The 22,408-nt window shown below is 41.4% G+C and overlaps 1 protein-coding gene and 1 long non-coding RNA gene across 5 annotated transcripts in view; one reads left to right on the plus strand and one right to left on the minus strand.

Moving 5' to 3' along the window:
* The first annotated feature begins 2,058 nt into the window (after nt 1-2,058).
* Nucleotides 2,059-22,408, plus strand: part of LOC128423920 (sodium channel protein type 5 subunit alpha-like) — a 42,873-nt gene continuing 22,523 nt past the window's right edge. The window contains exons 1-12 of one of the 2 annotated variants that reach the window (XM_053409533.1): nt 2,059-4,493; nt 5,229-5,347; nt 6,353-6,460; nt 7,156-7,284; nt 10,745-10,836; nt 13,684-13,923; nt 15,736-15,799; nt 16,488-16,629; nt 17,424-17,621; nt 18,573-18,752; nt 20,013-20,414; nt 21,313-21,439. In XM_053409533.1, coding sequence (XP_053265508.1) covers nt 4,251-4,493; nt 5,229-5,347; nt 6,353-6,460; nt 7,156-7,284; nt 10,745-10,836; nt 13,684-13,923; nt 15,736-15,799; nt 16,488-16,629; nt 17,424-17,621; nt 18,573-18,752; nt 20,013-20,414; nt 21,313-21,439 — 2,044 coding nt within the window. In that variant the 5' untranslated portion in view covers nt 2,059-4,250. Of the gene's footprint in view, nt 4,494-5,228; nt 5,348-6,352; nt 6,461-7,155; nt 7,285-10,744; nt 10,837-13,683; nt 13,924-15,735; nt 15,800-16,487; nt 16,630-17,423; nt 17,622-18,572; nt 18,753-20,012; nt 20,415-21,312; nt 21,440-22,408 lie in introns of those variants that run through there. The other variant, XM_053409532.1, reaches the window with a different exon arrangement.
* LOC128423922 (uncharacterized) lies at nt 6,412-9,340 on the minus strand. 3 transcript variants are annotated; one of them, XR_008332896.1, is made up of 3 exons: nt 9,233-9,340; nt 7,108-7,301; nt 6,412-6,519 (listed from the first exon to the last, which is right to left on the minus strand). It is a non-coding gene; the product is annotated as an uncharacterized LOC128423922 (long non-coding RNA). The 3 variants fall into 3 exon arrangements; XR_008332894.1 differs by lacking the exon at nt 9,233-9,340 and adding an exon at nt 7,987-8,535; XR_008332895.1 differs by lacking the exon at nt 9,233-9,340 and adding an exon at nt 7,987-8,529 and having other exon boundaries at nt 7,113-7,301.

The following is a 22,408-nucleotide window of genomic DNA, read 5'->3' on the forward strand; positions in this document are numbered from 1 at the left end:
ACTGCAATGTTTCATGTACAAGTGCTTTTAGCCTTATGGACTTTTTCTTGATTGTTTTGGCAGGCATGAAACATTAAGTCTCTGAGCTGCCAAATACTGTCAAATAATAAATCCCACTGTATACAGACTATCTAATGCTGTCAGACGCTAAATGCCGCTGCACGTGAGTTATTAACTGCTGTCAAATAATGTATAGGATTACATACCCACTATCAATTACTGTCAGACATGAAATAAGGAACTCAAATACAACAGAAGATCCAATGTAGATATCAACTACTTGGAGCATATGCAGCAAATATTCAATCTCTTGGAGGATATCTAGAAAATATTTAACATAGGAAAAATGTCGGGGAGTGAATTTATATCATGTCAAAAAACACGATCATCGTGTTTTGTACTGAACCCAGATGCCCCAGTCTAAAGATTTAAGGGGAACAGTACCTTCAGAGCACTTCCTTCCACTTGTCAACAAATCACTAAATTCATTTTTAAATTGTATTGAAATTAAGTTATAAATTTTTTTATACTGTATTTTATTTTTGTGAGCCTCCCAGAGAACCTCTGTTATTGGGTGGCTGCATAAATGAAGCAAGTAAATTAATAAATTATTGGTGAGGTTTGGGAAGAGATCCTGAAACATGTAAATGCAGGAAGCTGGAACAGACCTTTAGCCCAGCATCGTCTTCCCATTAGTGGCCAGAAAGTTCAAGGAAGCCCACCATCAGGCCATGAAACTGGCAGGCCTCACCTGGTGTTGAGTTGCTTCCCAAGAACTACATCTTTCTTTAAAGGCACAGTGCTGATGAACATGGAAGTACCATAGAACTATGAGGCTTAGTAGACCTCTCCTCCTCCATGACATTCTAAATTCCTCTTTCAAGTAATTTAAGCAACTGGCCATTACCACATCATGCAACAGCAAACTGATTATGTGATGCATTAAGAAGCACTTCCTTTTATTTGTCAAGAATTACCTACCAGTCAGTTTGAATGGATGATCCCTTCCACCCTACGTTCTAGTATTATTGGATAGGGCATGTGTATCCACATCCTCCGGAAAGCTGCCCAGAAGGAAAAGATGGTTCCCCATTTCTCCTGTGGCATACAGAGAGAATTCCGTCTCCTAGACCCTCTTGTATATTTAGCAGAGAATATTATGTGTGTCGTGGGATGCGGGTGGCGCTGTGGGCTAAACCACAGAGCCTAGGACTTGCCGATCAGAAGGTCGGTGGTTCGAATCCCCGCGACGGGGTGAGCTCCCGTTGCTCGGTCCCTGCTCTTGCCAACCTAGCAGTTCGAAAGCACATCAAAGTGCAAGCAGATAAATAGGTACCGCTCCGAAGGGAAGGTAAATGGCATTTCCATGCGCTGCTCTGGTTCGCCAAAAGCGGCTTAGTCATGCTGGCCACATGACCCGGAAGCTGTACGCCGGCTCCCTTGGCCAATGAAGCGAGATGAGCGCCGCAACCCCAGAGTCGGCCACGACTGGACCTAGTGGTGAGGGGTCCCTTTACCTTTACCTCTTATGTGTGTAGAAACCTATTTCCCTCATCTCTAACAGCAGGATCAAGGACCAAATGTTTCCTATTTTTTAAATAGGCATTCATTGACTTCTTCCCCCACTTGACTAGAAGCTATCATTGTCTCCATTACTTTTTCAGACCAAGGGCCACATTTCCATCTGAGCAACCTTCCATGCCAGTGGTAGTTGTGGCGGCTGGGGGGGGGGGAGGGATAACACCCACCCACATTTATTGTGTAGCAGTATTTGCAGTTCAAGTACTTCTAGGGAGTACCTGATCTCAGACAAATCCACCACAGGAAAGATGCATCCTGGGTACTATGAAAAAAAAAGAAGGGCAAACTATGGAGATTCCAGTGACTAGAAGATGAGAAAACAGAAGCTCTTTAGAGTCACAGAGAGATTCCTATCACTTGGTGTCTAAACAACTCATCTGTCGATCACAGCTTCACTCATTGGCTAAAACACTTAAAGATGGATCATCTCACAGACATCTGCACATTTTGCTTCATAGCCTCCTTTGTAGGAGAGCTAAAGGCATACTTAAAACACACACACAAGACTGAGAGTCTGGGCCTCTGCTGGCAGTGGGCCTGGTACATTAGTACCCCCTGTATCTACCTCTCAGTGGTCCTGCTTGGCATAAAATGAAAAATTCCCCAGATAACTTAAATAGCAGCCCTGCTCTCCCTGTATAGCCTTTGAGTGCATATGGTCACTTGGCTGAAATGAGATGTTCTTCCACACATCCCGTAGGTGATTCTAGCAGCTTTTAAGTCATCCAGCACTCAGTACAGAGGCTACTCATGCTCTGCAAGAGATTACGCTACACACATACTCTTGAGATCAGCACAGCTATCAGTTCCTTCCATGGGAAGTTAAAAAGGCTCCCATTCCAGGTTACACCCAGGTAAGCTGGGGAAGGGTAAGAGCTCCTTAAGCTGTAAATCTGATCACGTAATAATGACTAGGACTGGCATTATACACAACCCTACATCACTTTGCAGCACTGGGCATGAGGCTGTAAGTCTGATAAATATTTTGGAAAGTTGTTTGTTCGCTATATATTTGGATACTGCTGAAGATATCGTAACCTAATTTTACATTATGGTTCCTGAGATACAGTTGGATACAGTTTGGATACAGTTGGATACCATTTTGATACAGTTGGGTACAGTTGGATACCATTTTAAATTAAGATGGTGGATGGAAACTTTCAAAACTGCCCTGGTTATTTGGTTTCTTAGAAATCCCGAGCAATACTGGGTACAAGGCTCCTAGCATATGTTATAATAGTGTATAATATATTGCCTGACAAGGCTCTTTGCATTAGACAAAAATGCACACTAAGGTTCTCAGGGTGCTAAATTCTGCATCCAGTATTAAATGTCTAGTTCCGTGTGGCAACTGGGAGGATCCTCAGGGCAAAATGACATAGTTGTGCATATGGTTAGGCTTTCAAAACCAAATTGCGACCCTTTTATGCTGGGCATGCTTTGACAGAAGCACCGCAGCCGCTAACAAGCTACTATTGGGCAGGTGCCTGCAACATTTGGCAAAGGGTGCAGAGCAGCAATTATACTATTCCCTCTGTGCTCTGTGGAGGAGTGCTATCAATCCATACATAATTCAAACTCGCTTTCCTTTGCCCCACTATCATTTGTCTCGAACAATGCGAACTGCAGTAAATCTCAACAGATTTCCTTGGTGGTTGTATTTGGAATCAGGGCTGATGTAATATGCACTTGAAGAAATATCAAAACAATGTGCCAAGGAAACCCAAATTTTGCATCCAGAGAACAACATCTCTAGGAAACTGTAGTCATTTTTTCTTTTCTTTTTTTGACGGTGTGTGCAATTATTTCCCAAACTTCCACAATTCTTTGCCTTTTTGTTTCCTGACTGATAGTTGCTTTGATACCATTTTTAATTGGTCTATATCTTAGGAACTTTATTCCTAGCCAATCCGAAATCCCATAGTGAACATGATGCCATGGTTAGCTTTTAATCCACGACAAAGTCAGTCAAGAATGAGGGCGATCTTCTTCGATCAGTATACAGTAATCCTGGGATTCAGAAGTATACCGCCTCTAAAGAGGGAAATCCCATTGAGAGCTCTTGATAGAACTACAATGACTTTGTTTAGCCACTTTTTAAAGCTATCTAAGTCACTGGGTATCACTTTTGGCAGTGTGTTCAATGGGACTTATTTGCACCCAAGTGTGCACAGTGGTTGCACCCTTAATTATCCGTTGTGTGGAGAAGTACCTCATTTTATCTGTTCTGAATCTGTGCAGTTGAGGCTGCATCATATGCAACTGAGTCATTGTCTTTTACTGAGATCAATGGGGATCTTCCAAGAATACCTCTGGGGTATGAAAGTTAATTTGTGTGGCCATTTCTTTCTTTCTGACCGTTTTACACTTTACGGGAATTGTCTATAGTCTGGATAATATTCGAGGCTTCCCCTTTCTGCAATGAAAAGTTTCCTTTGTTTTATTAAATTGTAAGCGAATGTGCACTTAACGAGAAACGAGTTGCCACATTAGCAACACTAAACCACTTTTTATGACTTTAAGATTTCAGTTGGTGTCCTTATCTAGTCACCTCCTACTTTGCTTCGCTGTTCAGAAAGTGTTTCCCAACCGTGTGGCCAAATACAGATATAGCTCCACAGCGAGTTTTGCAACGAGGAGTAAGTTCTGCTTATGAGAAGAATGCAAAAATGGCTGACTTGACATTGCTGGGAGCTAACAACTTCCGCCGCTTCACTCCCGAATCCTTGGTTGCCATTGAGAAACGCATTGCGGCCAAGAAAGCATGCGGAGAACCACCTGCTTCAGAGAAGCCACGCCCTCAGCTTGACCTACAGGTATTCCAGAAGCTGCCTGCCCTGTATGGAAACCCTCCTCTGGAGCTTATTGGAGAACCTCTTGAGGATCTTGACCCCTTCTATCATGATCATAAGGTGAAGAAATGTTTTGTGGCCCATAGGCTTTGGTAATATAATGAGAAGGGGGGCGGGAACTGCATTATTGACTGGATTTATTTGAAAGAAACAAGGTGATCGTAGGAAGGTGGAGAGTTGTGTGCTTTTTAAATAATTCTAATAGGGCTTCATTAACATTGCAGATTTCCTTCTGACAGTGTATTCTCCTTGATTTCTAGTGCAGCGTTGCGCAGACTTTAGCCTTAGCTGATAACTACAATCCTAGAGAGAGACTGAGAAGAACCCCCTATTGGCTGACCGGACTGTAGCATCACAATTCAGCTTCTCCAGTTAGCGCTGATCAATCTGCAGTTATTCTACTAGGTTTCCATTCTCTTTCCTGTCCTTTTTGACAGTTCCACCCCGTCATTTTTTATATGTTGTAAGCCGCCGTGCACATGGTTTGAACTTTGGAAAGACGGCATACAAATAAATGATTGGTTGTCACATATCAGCCCCTAGAATCCTGCTAGCCCTTTAAGGTGAGCAAGTTAGGAAGACAGGGGAACCTCTTCCTCCAGCAGCTTTCACAGTCTCTCTCCTGCCTTTCATGAACACTCCTGACACCTTTTTTGTAGCCTACTTTTTTTCAAAAAAAAAACCCTCCCAAATTCATTCCCCTTAAATGATATACTTAGGGACGGAGCACATCATGTGATATTAGCATTAACTGTCATAGAACAATGTTTCCAGTTAATGTATTTCCACCCACAGACATTTATGGTGTTGAACAAAGGGAAAGCCATCTTCCGATTTACAGCCACACGTGCTTTGTACATCTTTAGCCCTTTTCATCCAATCAGACGAATGGTAATTAAGCTTTTGGTACATTCATATCCTTTACGTGAAGAAGAAGTGCAAGAGCAACAGACCTCCCCTGTTCATTGTTCCTCAGCAAGTGCAATTCAGAATACGCTGCCTCTGACCAGGAAACATCCATTTATCTCTCATGGCTACTGGCTATTCATGAACCAATCCTCCATTCATTTATCTCTTTTATAGCCTTCTGATGGCAATGGCTCCTATTATGGTAGGGTTAACCAACAAGGTGGCCTCCAGATGTTTTGGACTTCAGGTCCCATCAGTCTCAGACAGCATGGCTAATGATTAAGATGATGGGTACTGTAGTCCAACAACATCTGGCTAATCCTGCATTAAGTTGATGGTGTTTTTGGTGTGTGTGTGTGTGTGTGTGTGTGTGTGTGTGTGTGTAAAGAATCCCTCTTTGTTGTTGTTGTTCAGGAGAAATGTGGATCTAACCAATTTCACTGGGTGGCCTTGAGTTCCAGTATTGAGAGAAATACCTTCTCTCCCAATGTTACACTGCTGCCATTCAGTCAAATTCTGTTGTAATTCAGGAAGAGAGATACGAGGTGTATCCACACCTGGAACACAACTCCTTGTAAGGCAGTCTTCCCTAGGATGGTACCCTTCCGATTCTTTAGACCAGTGTTTCCCAACCTTGGGTCTCCAGCTGTTTTTAGACTACAACTCCCATCATCCCCAATTAGCAAGACCAGTGGTCAGGGATGATGGGAATTGTAGTCCAAAAACAGCTGGAGACCCAACGTTGGGAAACACTGCTTTAGACTACAACTTCAATAATCCCCAGGGCTTTGGCTATGCTGGTGGGGCTGACAAAATCTGGATGGCACCATGCTGTAGAAGGCTGTCATAGGGTGTGTGAAAAGTTGTGCTACTTCTACAAACCTAATATTTTTATGGGGATAAGGTTTATGCTCAACCTTACATCAACCTTACATTTGAAGCTGAGAATCCGTAGCAAATGCTAGTGTAAAGTTTTTCAATTGTCATTTTCCTTAACTCCTGTTACTTACATTGTTCACTATGTTTATTATGGTCACTATTTTCACCAATTGTGTCTTCATGGCTCTTGCGGACGTGCAGTCAAATAGCAGTGAGACTTCCTCCACGAAGTATGTTGAGTAAGTAACTTTGGTGATATTGTTCCTTCTATTTCGACTATATTCTCCTAATACAGGACCTAAAAATGCAGAACACACTGTGGAAAAATGTATCTTATGCAAGGATTAATTCATATGCTCCTCGTTTGAGTTTATTTCAAGCTTGGATGCCTTTATCTAGGGACTATTACACACAGCTAGGGATGTCAGAGAATGCTGAAGAAAATGGAAACAGGAGCAGAAATGGCTAATGTTCGCTTATTCAATGCAGTGAATATGGTCAGTATTGAGTGCTGTTTTCAGTCCACAAACAATATGTAATGGAAAAGCAACGTCAACACTGATTTTAAATTCATAATCTAAAATCATGTATCCAACAAAGTAATATTCAGAATGCCCTCTGACCAAGCTGCTATCACTTTTTTTTTGGAAGCAAATTGGTTTACTCTTAGTATGCCTTTGTTAAGGTCAACCCACAGTCTTTTTCTATACTTTAAAAAAAGAGTTATTACAGTTTATTAGTCCCTTATAATGCCTCGAGACAGAAAAGGACCAAATATCACATGAATGCTCACTTTCCATTACTCTATGGGGAGTTGGCAAATCGGCATACATTTAAAACTGAAAACATTGGGGTAAGCCAGAGGAATATACCTTATGATTGTTACCTTACTTTCTGTGTTGACCTTGTTTCCCTGTATACTTTCACTCCCCAGGTATACTTTCACGGCCATTTATTCCTTTGAATGTCTAATCAAGATATTGGCAAGAGGCTTTTGCTTGAATGAATTCACCTTCCTTCGAGACCCGTGGAACTGGCTGGATTTCAGTGTTATCGTGATGGCGTAAGCATCAGTGTTTGCTGCAATTAAATAATTTCCTTTCAAGAAATTGGACAGTGGTGGCTAAAAGGGACATTTAAAAACAACAACATAGCATGCACTTATTCCCCTTCCATGTTTAGAGTGCTTACTATATTTTTCCATGTAGAAGACTATATTTCCCCCCAATTTTTTTAAGTTTAAAATTGAAGGTCGTCTTATACACGGAATGTTGCAATTAATGATTTCTTAATTTTGGGCTCAAAAAATAGGGGTCGTCTTATACATGGGGGCATCTTATGCATGGAAAAATGTTAGTCTTGACTCTGGTCTCTGAGCCTAAAAGAAGTTTGAATTAAATTCGGGGTAGAAAGCACATATAAAAGCGATTAGAGGAAGGAGAGAAAGCTTTTATCGTTGCAGCTGCCATTCATATCATCACAAAATGCTTTCTAGTCCTCTAGATTTCGCTCATAAAGATTTTGTTGCGCTGCTGTAAAACTTGGGATTCTCCCCAAATGCTGAAATGGTTATTCATCAGCTTCTCCAGCCTAATATTTTTTGCAGGCATTAGGACCAGAGATTGGCTTTCTCAGGAAGTTGAATTCTGTTCCCCATTACTACATTCTGCACTCTCTGTATATTATGCCCGATCCTTTTCCATACAGCGCCGGTACTAAAAGGACAGTGCTTTGAGAGCCTTGCCTGCAGGCAGCACTAACACACCATTAATTGCAAATGGCTCCTAATAGAGGATTGCAGGTCCCTGGAGGAAGCGTGTGTCTCGCTTCCATCCTGTTTGGGACTCGGCAAGCAAAGAGCTGATCCAATCCCCTGGTCCACTCTCCTCTGAAGATGAGATACTTCTTCGCTGAGGGTTTTTGACTCCCATGTCGCTTGAGGTGTTAGAACTGGTCATTCTACCACATATTTTGCAATCGTTGGCCCCAAAATGTGTGGTAAAATTATCCTCCTCAGCATTGCCTTGCTGAGGTGGTGCAAGTGACCACGCTACCCTGCAGTAGGGGATTGGCAAATCTGTTAATTTTAGCTTCTCTCAAAATGCCATTGATAACTTTCCCCAGAGCTGTACTTTTGCGCTGAGAAACCGTTTCATGTTCAGACTTCTGACTGTGGAACCATATTGTAGTTTAAGCCCAGAAGCTCTGCTGAGGGGAATAAAAATCTGCTCATAGTCCCTCAGCCTGAGGTAAAGTTCTGAGCCTAATACCTAGACGGAGCCATGATTGGCCAGGAAGTGCCCAGAAATCTTTGGAAAGAGGTGTGAAAGTAGCAGCATTCCTTTATAAATCTGAGGTAAAAGGCCACCATCTGAGCTTAATATCTAAAATAGAAGACTGCCCAGGAAATGTCCCAAGCTCTTGAGAGGAACGCAAAACTGGAAAACCTCTAACATCCCCACCGTCAGAGAATGGCAAATGAAATTATTCGAGTATATAGAATTAGTGAGAATGACACAAAAGATCAGGCATCAAAAAAATGTAAAGCTCATGAATGATTGGAATAAATTTTTAAATTACATTGAAGTTAATTTGGGTATTACTAAAATCACAGTGGGCGGAATTTAAAACCTGTGATGTACAGAGCTGATATAATACAACTGCAGAAAGGTTACGAGTTTACCTAGCCTAAACTGAGATGGAAGGAAGTCAATTGAGTGGCGTTTGTAGGTTTGTTTGTTTTATGTCTATATATGTTACTTCAGTTTTTCTTCTCTGTTGACACTATTTTTTCTCTTTTATCTATTACTTTTTTTAATGTCTTTGTGCTCTTTGATGTTGTTTTCAAGAATTCAATAAAAAGATTATAAAAAAAAAGAGAGAGGAACGCTGGGGTAGAAAAGTAAAAAAATACATCAGTAAAATAGACACATGTCACTTGAATACACCGAGATAAAGGCCATGGATAGGCCTGAAGAAAAACCAAAGTTCTGGTCTTGACTAATACATACATGGAAGATTGCCTAGATGTCTTGTTTTCAAGGAAGGGGTGGCCATGGGGAGAAATATGAAACAAAAGCAAAATTAGGCCCCAAAGGCTACCTCCTGCTATAGGCCTCAGCCTGAAGTAAGAGCCCTTCAAAAAAAGGCTCATGTAATGATTACAGTGGTACCTTGGTTTGCATACGTCTTGGTTTGCATACGCTTTGGATTACAAAAACATCAAACCCGGAAGTGCGTGTCCCGGTTTGCAACCTTTTTTTGGATTACAACCCATTTTTTTTTTGGATTATGAACAAAAAACATTGGCAAAAGCGTGCCTTCAGTTACAACCTTTTTTGGTTTACAAGCAGACCTCTGAAACGGATTATGGTTGTAAACCAAGGCACCACTGTATTTACAAACATTTAGCAAAAATGAAACTAGCACTGGCTAGGCCGAGTCAAATCTTTCCTACCACCCTTCTCACTATATTTGCACCTCCAAACTGATTGTTGCTAATTAGTATTAATTAATTTTAAATTAAAATTGATTTTAATTTTAAATATTAATTTTAAATTAAAATAAATTAATGTAATATAATATATATTGTTGTATATACAACAAAGGTCCTTCCAGATCTTTGTTGCATATACAGTGCTTTGCACAGTAGAGCTGCTAAGGCTGTAGACAAGCTTCTGTATTTTAAGCCTCCATTGCAGGGGGTTGGACTAGATGACCCTGAGAGCCCTTTCCAACACTACAGTTCTATGATTCTATGGGCTGTCCCCCTGCTTCTGCCAGGCCATTGGTTTTCTGGACAGTGATAAAGAACTTAATGCCCCCCACCTCGCTTGCTGATGCCATGGCTGCATGGGGGGGCGTCCCTGTGCCAGCTCTTTAGAGGCTATTTTAGCCCTGGGCAGGTGGCAGCGCCACTTCTGAATGGCAGCAAATTGTACCTGCAGTGGCCATGTGATCGACTGCAGTGTTCATTTACCCAGAATGTAAGGCCTCCCCAAGTTATACACCTATAGGCCAGGGCATGAATTTGGGGGTAAATGTAAGATGCCAAGCAGCCGCTGCAAAATGCAAGCCAAGCTCTGCTTCCATTCAAGAGCAGCATGGCTGCCCACTGCCACTAAAATGCCTTTCATGGGCACAGCAAGGAGTATGTTGAGCAGAGCTACAGTTGGGTCAGGCTAATAATAATAATAATAATAATAATAATAATAATAATAATAATAATAATTTATTATTATTACCCTGCCCAAGTGGCTGGGCTTCCCCAGCCACTCTGGGCGGCTTCCAACAAAATATTAAAATACAGTAATGCATCAAACATTAAACGCTTCCCTAAACAGGGCTGCCTTCAGATGTCTTCTAAAAGTCCTGTAGTTGTTCTCTTTGACATCTGGTGGGAGGGTGTTCCACAGGGCGGGTGCCACTACCGAGAAGGCTGGTTAGGGGACCAGTGTTGCTGCTGTAACCCCTCCCCCAAGTTTGTATCTTTTTAAAACTTATTTCACATTTTGATTTTACAGACTTTTGGGAGAGTTTATTGATATGGGCGGTGTTTCCGTCCTTCGGATGTTCCGGGTGCTGAGAGCTTTAAAAACCGTTTCCATTATCCCAGGTATGAAAAACCTTTGAATTCTTTCTGACAGCAATCTGGTTGCATTTGCCCTTGCAAAGTTCAAATCTATGTGTCAATGGCACGTGAGATGCATATATGTCAATGGTATTCATTTATCAGAGACAAACGTGTTGCAGCTGTTCCTTTGAGGGGGGGCACATATAAGAAGGCTTGCTAGCTTTTTGCCTGGATGAGTTGCTATAGCTGTCATTTTCCAGGCTTGAGCCTCACCCCATGCCCAGTTCTCTAGAAGTGAATCTCTAGGTTAGTAATGATGCATCTTGAGGCTCATGCGTATGCATCGATGCACCTAGATTCATTTTTGTTATTGTAATGCATTTCAAACTGCTTTTAATGTTGTGTTTTAAATGGTTGTAACCTGCCCTGGGACCTAAGGGTGAAGGATGACTAAATATTATATTATTATAATAATATAATAATCTTATAATGCACCCTGTGACCTGTGGGCAGGTAATAAATGTTGGGCATGCCCAGCCATTTCACATGCTGCACCTGCCGGTGTTTATTTTGAACTGTTCATATATTAAAAGAATAGTGTTTCCCTAGAATATCAATAATGAAAAGAAAAAAACACTCTCTTTACTTTTAAATTAGTGTAGCAAGAGAGACAATCTGAATGTTTAATACAGGAAGCATTGTGTAATAGTGGGGGACGAAACTGGATTTGACATGATTCTTTGTATAATAGACATATAATATGTTCACAAATGTTCCTATTTTTATCTGTGAAATACTAGAATACCATACATAAATATGCATGTATCCTGTACTGTGTTGCAAGTTGCTGGTAAACTGAGATGCTTCCAAACAGGGGCTGAATTTGCAAATGGGGTATTGGCAACTGTTTGTTGTTGGGTTGTTGTTTTTTTGCTTACTGGATTTTCCCCGGAAAGGGAAAATCTGGAATAAATGGGAGAATTATGGGTTAGCCAATGACATTATGCAGACATTGGGGAAAAAACACCCCTGCATGTGTGAGGAGTATGCTGGGGACAGAGAAGAACCTGAAACTTTCATGAGGGCAAAACAAAAAACTACTGTATTTTTCTGTTCACCTCAGTGTGGGTGGGTGAGGGAGCTGATTTTGAAAACACCCCTAAAATGTTGTTTTGAAAACTTCCAAATGCAGATGTCTCGTAGGTTATCTTCCCTAAGTGGATGAAATAGCTTCATCATTTCAAGGTGTTAAAAAATTTTTTTAAAAAAATGTTAGCTTGCTGTACCACCTGTAGAGAAAATCAATTGCTTCATGTCCTGTTGCAAACAGTTATGGTTAGTGATTGCTCATTTGAGATTATTTTTATACAAAGCAAAACATGCTGGCTGGCTGCCCATTTACAAATCATACAAACTGTGCTGAAAATTCAAGCCCACTTATTACAGATCCGGGTGCTGTATAGGTTTGCTACCAACAATGAACAGATTTTCTCTGTTCCATCCATCTGTTGTTTTTATTTATTAAATGGAGCACATAAAACAATTTACTAAGTGCTGTACACAGAATATTTAGAAAGCATGGGTTTATTTGCACTACATTCCACTATGTTTCACTTTGCGTTTACCTCAGATAAGTTCTAAAATTAGTATCAGAACTGGTGTATGCTTGTATTGTGCATTGGTGTTTGACACAGTTTTCACTTAACAATGAATGTGCATTGATTAAATGCAACATATATGCATATTGATTATATCAGCACAATCTGAATCAAATATATTGGTGTAATTTAGGGGGCAAGCCAAACCCCTTTAGGGTACTACAGGGGCAGTGCTTAATGGATGCAAGCTGTAAATCATAGCAAATTGTGTATTTGCAGCAATCTGAACAATACCCAGAGTTCAGAAATGAAAGGATGAAAATTTGTCAATGCACAGTGAGTAATTTTGGTTGGAGAAAATTAAATAATGACACGTTTAATGTGGCAAATTATAAGCAGTCTAGTCATTCATCCCATCGATGAATTTTTGCTATCAATGTCAAGGCACAATCCTGGGCATCTAATCACATTGCTTAATCATTTTAGTTATTAAAAACAGCCCGCTAATGCCTATAGATCACTTACTATCCTGCACAGCAATTTCTGCTTTCAGAGTGGATATGACACACCAATTCTGTGTTTATTATTTTTTTTAAAAAAACCTAGCAGTTTTGTACTCAGCCGTTGCTTAGGAATTCTAAGAAACAAAAAAGTAATTTTGAAATCAGTGGGTAAAATCAGTGCAATTTTGAAAAGTTCAGTCTGCCATCTTGATTCAAAATGGTCACCAACTATATCCAAACATAGACGAAAATGTGCTTCTTGATCTCAGAAACCATCATGCAAAAACTGGTTTCATTATTTTTAGAGGTGTCCAAATGCATAGTGAACAGACAAGCAACTTTCCAAAATATATAGTAGACAGTGAATGAACAACATTGGGTACATGTCAACATATATAGGCATATTTCAGACAATAAAGATGGACATGGCAGTGTATTACATTTTACTATTAGTAGCAGCTTCTTTTTTAGTTCAAGGGTTTAAATAATGTTTTTGAGAAGCATACTTGCTGCTACTTTATTCCCTTAAAAGATACCTCTTGTCCCCTCAAAACATACATGTTTTGAAACTGAGCTGCTGGAAATTTGCTCAGACAACCCTGCCTTCCCCCAAGTGGTATCCATAATACATTTTCTTTCTATTTATTTTTATCAAAGCTACCAAAAATAGTTCATCACACAGATGAATGAGGGGCAAAACTAACTCTAGGTCAATTTGGGCATTCCAAATTGTTCTGCAGGTACTTTGATTTTGAATTTAATATGTCATTCATTTCCCCCCTCTGCAGGTCTGAAAGTCATTGTAGGTGCCCTAATCCAGTCTGTTAAGAAACTCGCAGATGTTATGATCCTGACTGTTTTCTGCCTGAGTGTGTTTGCCCTCATTGGTCTTCAACTCTTTAAAGGACATTTGAGACACAAATGTGTCAAGAACTACACGGAATATATCAGCCAGAGCATATCCAATGAAACATCCTTTTCATCTAAACAGAACTTGACTCCGTATGAGAATTTTACCAATAGCCCAGGTAAATGCTGTCCTCAGATCTTTGCAAAATAATGGATTTATTCCATCTTCTGTCTCCAGGTTTGAAGTGGGCCCTAGCAAACAAGACACACGAGTCTGCCACTTAAGATTGTTACTCCTAAGAATAGTAAGATTTATAAGTATCAGATAAGTGCTTCAGTAGGTTTGCCATACGGGTGGCATTGGGATAAATCCTTTTTGGATTATTGCAATCTTACTTTCAAACTCCCAAGTGTGCTTCCATGAGTGGTGTGATTGTAACTGAACCCCGTGCCTTAACTTGCACAGGATGAGAGTCCAAGGAGTTGAGGTGGTAACTGATCAAGTACTAAGTCTTACTGACAAATTAAAAATGAACAAATCACCAAGTCCTGGTTGCATCCACCGAAGAGTTCTTTAACAATTCCTACGTAAAAAGGCTGTTGTCTAACAAAAATAAGAACATAAGAAGGAGGCCCCTGCTCAGTGGAGAATGTTGGGCCTTCAAATTTCAGTGGTGTGATGCCGAAATTCAGCAGCCCCCGCCTCTTGCCTTCCGTTCTAAATCATTATTGCAGCACCCCCTTGGCTCAGTAGCCAGTGTGGGTAAACCTGTCATGCTCCCCTAAATTTGCCTCTGCCATGCTGGACCAGGCAAAAGGGCCATCAAGTCCAACACTCCGTTCTCACAGTGGCTCACGGTGTAACTCTGATACCCAGCAACTAGTATTTACAGGCACAGTGTGCCTCCAACAGTGGATGTAGAACACGACCTCATGGCTAATAGCCATCAAAAGCCTTAACCTCCATGATTTGATCTAATTCTCTGTTAAAGTCATCCAAGTTGGTGGTCATCACTACATCTAGTGGGTGGGAATACCATAGGTTAAACTATGTGTGAAGAAGTACCGTATTTTTCGCTCTATAAGACGCACCAGACCACAAGACGCACCTAGTTTTTGGAGGAGGAAAACAAGAAAAAAAATATTCTTGATCTCAGAAGCCAGAACAGCAAGAGGGATCGCTGCGCGGTGAAAGCAGCAATCCCTCTTGCTGTTTTAGCTTCTGTGATAGCTGTGCAGCCTGCATTCGCTCCATAAGACGCACACACATTTCCCCTTACTTTTTAGAAGGGAAAAAGTGAGTCTTATAGAGCAAAAAATACGGTATTTGTTTTGCCCTGCCTAGAATCTCCTAATGTTCAGCTTCACTGGACAGGATGTTAGTCATCCAGATGTGCAGCAGTTGTGTAAAAGGCAAAATCCAGTATCATAATCCCATTATTCAAATCTGTGGCATGACATACTGTGCGCAAATGATGTCATCCCCCTTGCTGCCCCCACTGAAGCCTCGCTTACTGGGGGTTGCATGGCTGCAGCTTCCAAGTTCTGACAATATTGCATGGAGGCAGTGGTGTTGTTGCCTGTTTTCCTTAAAATTAGCTCCAAAACGTCCTTGTGATTTTGCCAAAGCTCAACAACTTAACAACTTTAGCCAAAAAAGCTCAACAATTTTTTTGTCCAGCTTTTCACTACTTTTTGAAATATGGCAACCCTAGTTTAGTTTAGTTTAGTGCATGAGCAACAGGAAACCTTGGGCTCATGCACTCTTCCTTCCCCTCCCCTCCTTTAGCACAGATGTGATTAGAAGAACCCACTTCTGGTTTTAAACTAAACTGTTTCACATTATATCAGAACTGGAGGAACAGTGATTAGTTTAAACTGTGGTTTGTTGATAAGCCAGGACGATAACCATGGGTTTTGACAAAACGACTGGCTGTTTTAGAACCTCTGCTTATCTGGAACCATATTTATCCTTGACTCTTTTGTTGCAGTGAATTACATACATAAGAATGGCACTGAAGATTATTTATTGTGCAGCAATGCTTCAGATGGTGGGTAAGTTTACATAATACCTGTTATGAGTGTGTTTAATATCTGTTATTCACTCCGAATATTTATTTACTTTCTGCTTACTTACCTCCCCTCCTCCCAAAACTGTGGCCCACATTCTCAAATTCAATTTATGTGTGTTCAAAGTCAAATGTGACCTTCTCATCGTTTTTGCATGTGGAACATTGTGAATGTGCCCCAGTGTGGTGAGATCTGAGATTTACCATTTTCAGTTGGAAGCTGCAGTTCTGTTGCAAGGGTGGGGAACGATTTCCAGCCCGAGGGCCACAAATTCCACTCTGGCCAACCTACTGGGAGCCACAGCTCTGCTGAATGTAGGAGCCATGTTTCAGAAAGAAAAAAAAAGATTCACATATTTTCAAGTCTCTCCATATACAGTGGTACCTCGGGTTAAGTACTTAATTCATTCCAGAGGTCCGTTCTTAACCTGAAACTGTTCTTAACCTGAAGCACCACTTTAGCTAGTGGGGCCTCCTGCTGCCGCCACGCCGCCGGAGCACGATTTCTGTTCTCATCCTGAAGCAAAGTTCTTAACCCAAGGTACTATTTCTGGGTTCGCGGAATCTGTAACCTGAAGCATATGTAAGCCAAGGTACCACTGTATTGGCAGAACTTTCTCTTCATACTTAAATGCTGGAGAATTTTATCACTGAAACAAAGTTGTTATTTGCAGTTCCTGCCCGCCGAAATACGTATGTCTGAAGGTTGGAGAAAATCCTGACTTTGGGTACACAAGCTTTGATACGTTTGGCTGGGCCTTCCTTTCCCTGTTCCGCCTCATGACGCAGGATTACTGGGAACGCCTCTATCAACAGGTATATGCTTCAATTCTTTTGAAACAAATTGCATGGGGAAACTGCCATAGTCCTTTGAAGCGGCTTGCTCTGCTTACCTTTTACAGCTCCCGTCATAGCTATACAAGTAGCAGAATGATATGCTAGAGTCTACCAAGCGGAATCCTGGGGTGATAATATGAGATGGAAATGTTGTCACAGAGTCCTGAGCTGGTAGAATAAACTGTGCCACCTCAGAGCGCAGAAGGGGGATCACAGTTATGAATGTTCCTTCTTGTAAAAAAATGTCAAAATATTGTTAGCCATCTAAGGGTTCTCTTGGGTCCAAAAGGCAGGAGTCTGAGAGGACATATGATAGCCACCTTCAAATATCTCAAAGGCTGCCACTGAAGATGGAGCAAGCTTGTTTTGTCTTGCTCTAGAGGGTAGGACCCGAACCAGGGGACTAAATTTACAAGAAAGGAGATTCCGAATGAACATCAGGAAGAACTTTCCGACAGTAAGAGCTGATCAACAGTGGAACAGACCACCTTGGGAGGTTGTGGACTCTCCTTCCTTGGCAGTTTTTAAGCAAAGCTTGGATCATGCATAGCATAGAATTTCATGTGTCATTTTTAGATTTAATGTTGTTTCTTTCGTCATCTTTATTTTGGTTAATGAATTACTGTATTATTATTTTTTAGTGTGGTTCATGTTTTCTATATGATTTCAAAGACCTTTTCCCCTTTAACATATGGGAAACTGGTAATGAAAACCTTAACATTTTGTAAACACCACAACCAAAAGAATGATTACTGTATTCTTTCTGACTACAGACTCTCAGAGCATCTGGGAAGATCTATATGCTGTTTTTCATGCTGGTCATATTTCTGGGATCATTCTACCTGGTCAACTTGATCTTGGCCGTGGTCACGATGGCCTACGAAGAACAGAGCACAGCCACTATTGCTGAAACAGAAGCAAAAGAAAGGAAATTTCGTGAAGCCATGGAGATGCTGAAGAAAGAGCAGGAGGTTCATATATTGCCCCATTGCTAATCTACAACTACCTCCATTTCCCCAGAAACATAGTTTATAGCAGTAGTTATATATAGTAAAGGTAAAGGTACCCCTGCCCGTACGGGCCAGTCTTGCCAGACTCTAGGGTTGTGCGCTCATCTCACTCTATAGGCCGGGAGCCAGCGCTGTCCGCAGACACTTCCGGGTCACGTGGCCAGCGTGACAAGCTGCATCTGGCAAGCCAGCGCAGCACACGGAACGCCGTTTACCTTCCCGCTGGTAAGCGGTCCCTATTTATCTACTTGCACCCGAAGGTGCTTTCGAACTGCTAGGTTGGCAGGCGCTGGGACCGAACGACGGAAGTGCACCCCGCCGCGGGGATTCGAACTGCCGACCATGCAATCGGCAAGTCCTAGGCGCTGAGGTTTTACCCACAGCGCCACCCGCGTCCCCTGTTATATATAGTATGTATACAATAAAACATAAAACACCGTTAAAAACAATACAAAATGGTAATTAAAATGACCTACTAATCAAATGTTTTTTTAACAGCTGCATAGGTCTTCTGGCATAAAAAAAGCTCTTTAGAATGGGGAAAGCATAAATTGAACATGGGATGGGATCTAAACATGGTCAAAGCAAGAACTTGCCACTTAATTATGATGCTTCCATAGGAGATTAAGCACCAGCTTCCATGTTTCATGTGTCCAAAAACTAGGAACTCAGACTTGAAACATAGCTAACACCTGCTAGGCAAGAAAAATCCGTCAAGACAAAAATCCTTTTAGAAAAACACCGTGATTTACTTTAAAATCATGAAGGTTGTGAGTAATTTGGATATCCAATGCAAACTGTTATCTGTGAATGGGAAGTTGTCATACCAAAAAGTATTTATTATTATTATTATTATTATCTCATATGAAGACATAATGGTACAATGTGCACTTCTCTTTTTCTTCATTCTAGGAATTAGCTGCAAAAGAAAACGACAGCATGTCTCATAGCTCATTTGAAGTGTCACCTATAGGTTCTAAAGAGGTCAAAGAACGAAGCAACAGAATGAAAAAGTTGTCTTTGGGGATGGAAGATTATGGGGAAGATCCCAAAACCCCAAAATCACAGTCTAGTGACAGCTATCGGAAACCGGTAGTTATTTCATAAGGCTTTTGTTGTTATTTAGTCGTTTAGTTGTGTCTGACTCTTTGTGACCCCATGGGCCAGAGCACGCCAGGCACTCTTGTCTTCCACTGCCTCCCGCAGTTTGGTCAAACTCATGCTGGTAGCTTCGAGAACACTGTCCAACCATCTCGTCCTCTGTCGTCCCCTTCTCCTTGTGCCCTCCATCTTTCCCAACATCAGGGTCTTTTCCAGGGAGTCTTCTCTTCTCATGAGGTGGCCAAAGTACAGGAGCCTCAGCTTCAGGATCTGTCCTTCCAGTGAGCACTCAGGGCTGATTTCCTTCAGAATGGATAGGTTCGATCTTCTTTGTAGTCAATGGGACTCTCAAGAGTCTCCTCCAGCACCATAATTCAAAAGCTTCAATTGTTTGGCAATCAGCCCTCTTTATTGTACAGCTCTCACTTCCATACATCACTACTGGGGAAACCATAGCTTTAACCAACCATTATTTCTTTTCACTTTTAATTGCACTCTAACTTGTTTTCATAGATGGAGGAGTTTAAATGAAGGGAGAAAAAAGGTTTTAACTAAGACACTTAATTTTTAATCAGCATTTGCCAACCCTAAATCTACATGAATGTTTTTAGCAAATTTACATTTTAGAAAGTATATATATTCTACAACAGTAGGAAACCAATCTATGCATAAAGCTTTATATGTGATGTATTTGTTTTTCCTTTACTCTTAGCAGTTCTCAGTAATAGGTCACTAGTAGGTCACAACAATAAAAAATAGCAAACCCTGTCTATAAATCAACTAACAGCCATAGAATAAATCAGTTGCAGTGTCATCTGTCTGAATAAAGGTGTTACAAAATTGTAATCCTCCTTGGTGGTCCTAGTAGGTTCACATGGCAGTAAGTATGAGAATTAACAGAGGCTTATAAATAGCAAGTTCCTTGGTTCCTGTGACTGGTAAGGAAGCCATAAGTGATTAACAGACTTAAGTACTAGTGGAAAATTTTGTGGAGTAGTTAACTGGGAGACGGGAGTGTATGTGCAAGACTGAGTTAATGAGCAGCAGGCTATCACTCCTAACAAGCTGCCAATTCTGAACGCAGAGTGCTCTTTATTAACAGGAAGGCACAAGGCCAGTCATAAAGTTTTCTGCTGCAATTGGTAGGATTTCTGTAAGTGACTCTTACACCCAACATTAAATGTATTTAGTACAGAGCATGTCAAAGTCTGCATCACTCTTGCTCTTTTTTCCTTCTTTTGATCTCTGCAGTCTCTCATTAGCCACAATTATGGTCCTAGTTCAAACCCAACCAGACGCCGACCAAGTCATGGAAGTGTATTCAATTTCCATGTATCCGGCCGAGATGCTGGCTCAAGGGCTGAGTTTGGGGAGGATGAATCTAGCAGCATTGGGGAGACGGAGATCCAGCACAGCACACTGCTGGCTGCACGAATGGGAAGGCGTCCAAGCATCCAAAGTCAAACCAGCTACAGTCCTCGCCTGACAGCTCCAAACTACATGCAGCCCGGCAAATGGGCCGCTGGAGACGATTGCAATGGGATGGTTTCATTGATGGGGGGCAGTGGAACAAGGCCGTTTAACATGGATCCCATTTCCAATGAAGGGTCATTACTTCCTCCAGTTATGGAAAATCCTGGGAAAGGAGATCTGGTGAGTTGAGAATGTAATCAGACAGATGCAATTTTCTGATTGGTGGCTTCCCCCCAGTTGTCTAGGATGCAGTAATCAATTTTTGCTATATATGTTTTCTGTAGCTAGAGGAAAAATGATTCCACCCCTAAAAATTATCCTCAGATTACTTCCCTACAGATGATGATGATTCATCATTAGTCCCAGGGCAATTTGCAACTCTCTCTCTCTCTATATATATATACAAACAAACAAACGACAACAACAACAACAACAATTATGATTATTATCCTCTAATCACTTCTCTGGGAGTAAACCTCATTGAACTCAATGGGATTTACTTCCAAATAGGCATTCACAGAATCTCACTGTAAATGTATTTGTGAATAGTGGGCATGGAGGGTGGGGAGCGTTACCAAAAAGTTTGGGGGCAGGGGCAGACTTAAAGAAGAAGGAGTAGTAAGAGCTAAGAGGTGAGAGCCCTATGGTATGAATAAATAGCAAATGTTTTCTTTCTGCACCATAGTGCATCCATTCTCTTTTAGCTAAGGACTGCTGTGCAGCTCTAAAGCTAAGATTCCAAAGGCACACCCATATTGAAGACTAACAAATGCATTATGACAGAAGCTTTCCTGGACTGCAGCCTGCTTCATCAAAGGCATGAAGTGTTGTCCTGAGTTGCATGTAAACTGGGTGAGGAAGGAACTAATAAATAGTGAAGTGAGAGGAAAAGGAAACTTAGAATGACTGAACAATAATACTCATTGTCACTCGACATTTCCTCCGAATGTATTAAGACTGTGTGGTCCACTGAATTTTGCAATCATCATAGTTACGTTCATATCTGTTACTCCTCCTGCCTGAGATCGAAGCACATAAAGCTTCCATAACTAGACATGTTGTTTACATCTTTAAACAGACTACTTCTTGTGATGAAGCCAACAAGAGGTTCCAAACTCAGCGTCTCTCAGTAGATTATTATAATCACCCACTTCAAAGACAAAGGGCAGCAAGTGCAGTCAGCATCATTACCAGTGCGCTGGAAGGTAGGTTGTTGCATATTCATGGGCGCCAATATAGTGGTTGGATACCAAGGTTAAGGACATGCTTTAAATGCCATAAATGGGCAGATTTAGCACTTGCACTTGGGTCTATGTATTGTTCCTGTGTTGCATATCACCTTTAAATAGGGATTCAGGGCTGGCCCACCCTTGAGGCAAGATGAGACGACTGCTTCAGGGGTAGCTGATCCCAATGTAGACCTTTACTGTCCCTTTGTTCCTGATGTGGGAGTTGGGGCTACGGGTTTGTTTTGTTCTGGTTCTGGTTTTTCATATGAATTTTGTGTTTTTACGTTGTATGTTTATGCTGTAAGCCATCCTGAGATTTTCAGATAAAGGGCAGTATACAAATTTAAGAAATAAAAACAATAAAATAAATGTAGATCTTCTCTCACCCTTTCCCCACCGGTAGGGTGGGAGGTGCCGTTTAGGGATTTTCAAGGTAACTAGCTAGCACTTTGGGATCAGAAACAGATAGGAAGCTAGTGAAATTGGAATAGCGATACAGTCACATGAGCTGTAGCTCAGTGGTCAAAGAAACATGCCCTCTATGTGGAGAGCCCCAGGTTCACCCCAGGTGTCTTCATGAAGAGCTAGGCAAGATTCCTGAAAGCCACTGAATCTGCTGGACAAAGCTTCTGACATAAAATAGTTTCCTATGGTCTTACAAAGAACTGGCCCATGGGATTGTTAGGAGTTCGGCCTACACTCGAGTAGGACCCTGGCAGAGATACATGCCCGACTGGCAAGTTCTCTCCCTCCTGGTCGATCGTTCGGGAGCTTCAAAAGCTTTCTTCAGCCCGAACATCACAGCGACTGATGCCAACCGACACCGGCACACTTAGGAATCCGCAGAGTTTGCGCAGTTGCATAATAGACCTCAGCAACTCAGCATTTTGGCTAATCTACTTTATTTACATATAAACACACATGGAGCACTGCAACATGGCTCCC

Source organism: Podarcis raffonei, chromosome 12 (assembly GCF_027172205.1).
Source record: "Podarcis raffonei isolate rPodRaf1 chromosome 12, rPodRaf1.pri, whole genome shotgun sequence".
Taxonomy (NCBI): domain Eukaryota; kingdom Metazoa; phylum Chordata; class Lepidosauria; order Squamata; family Lacertidae; genus Podarcis; species Podarcis raffonei.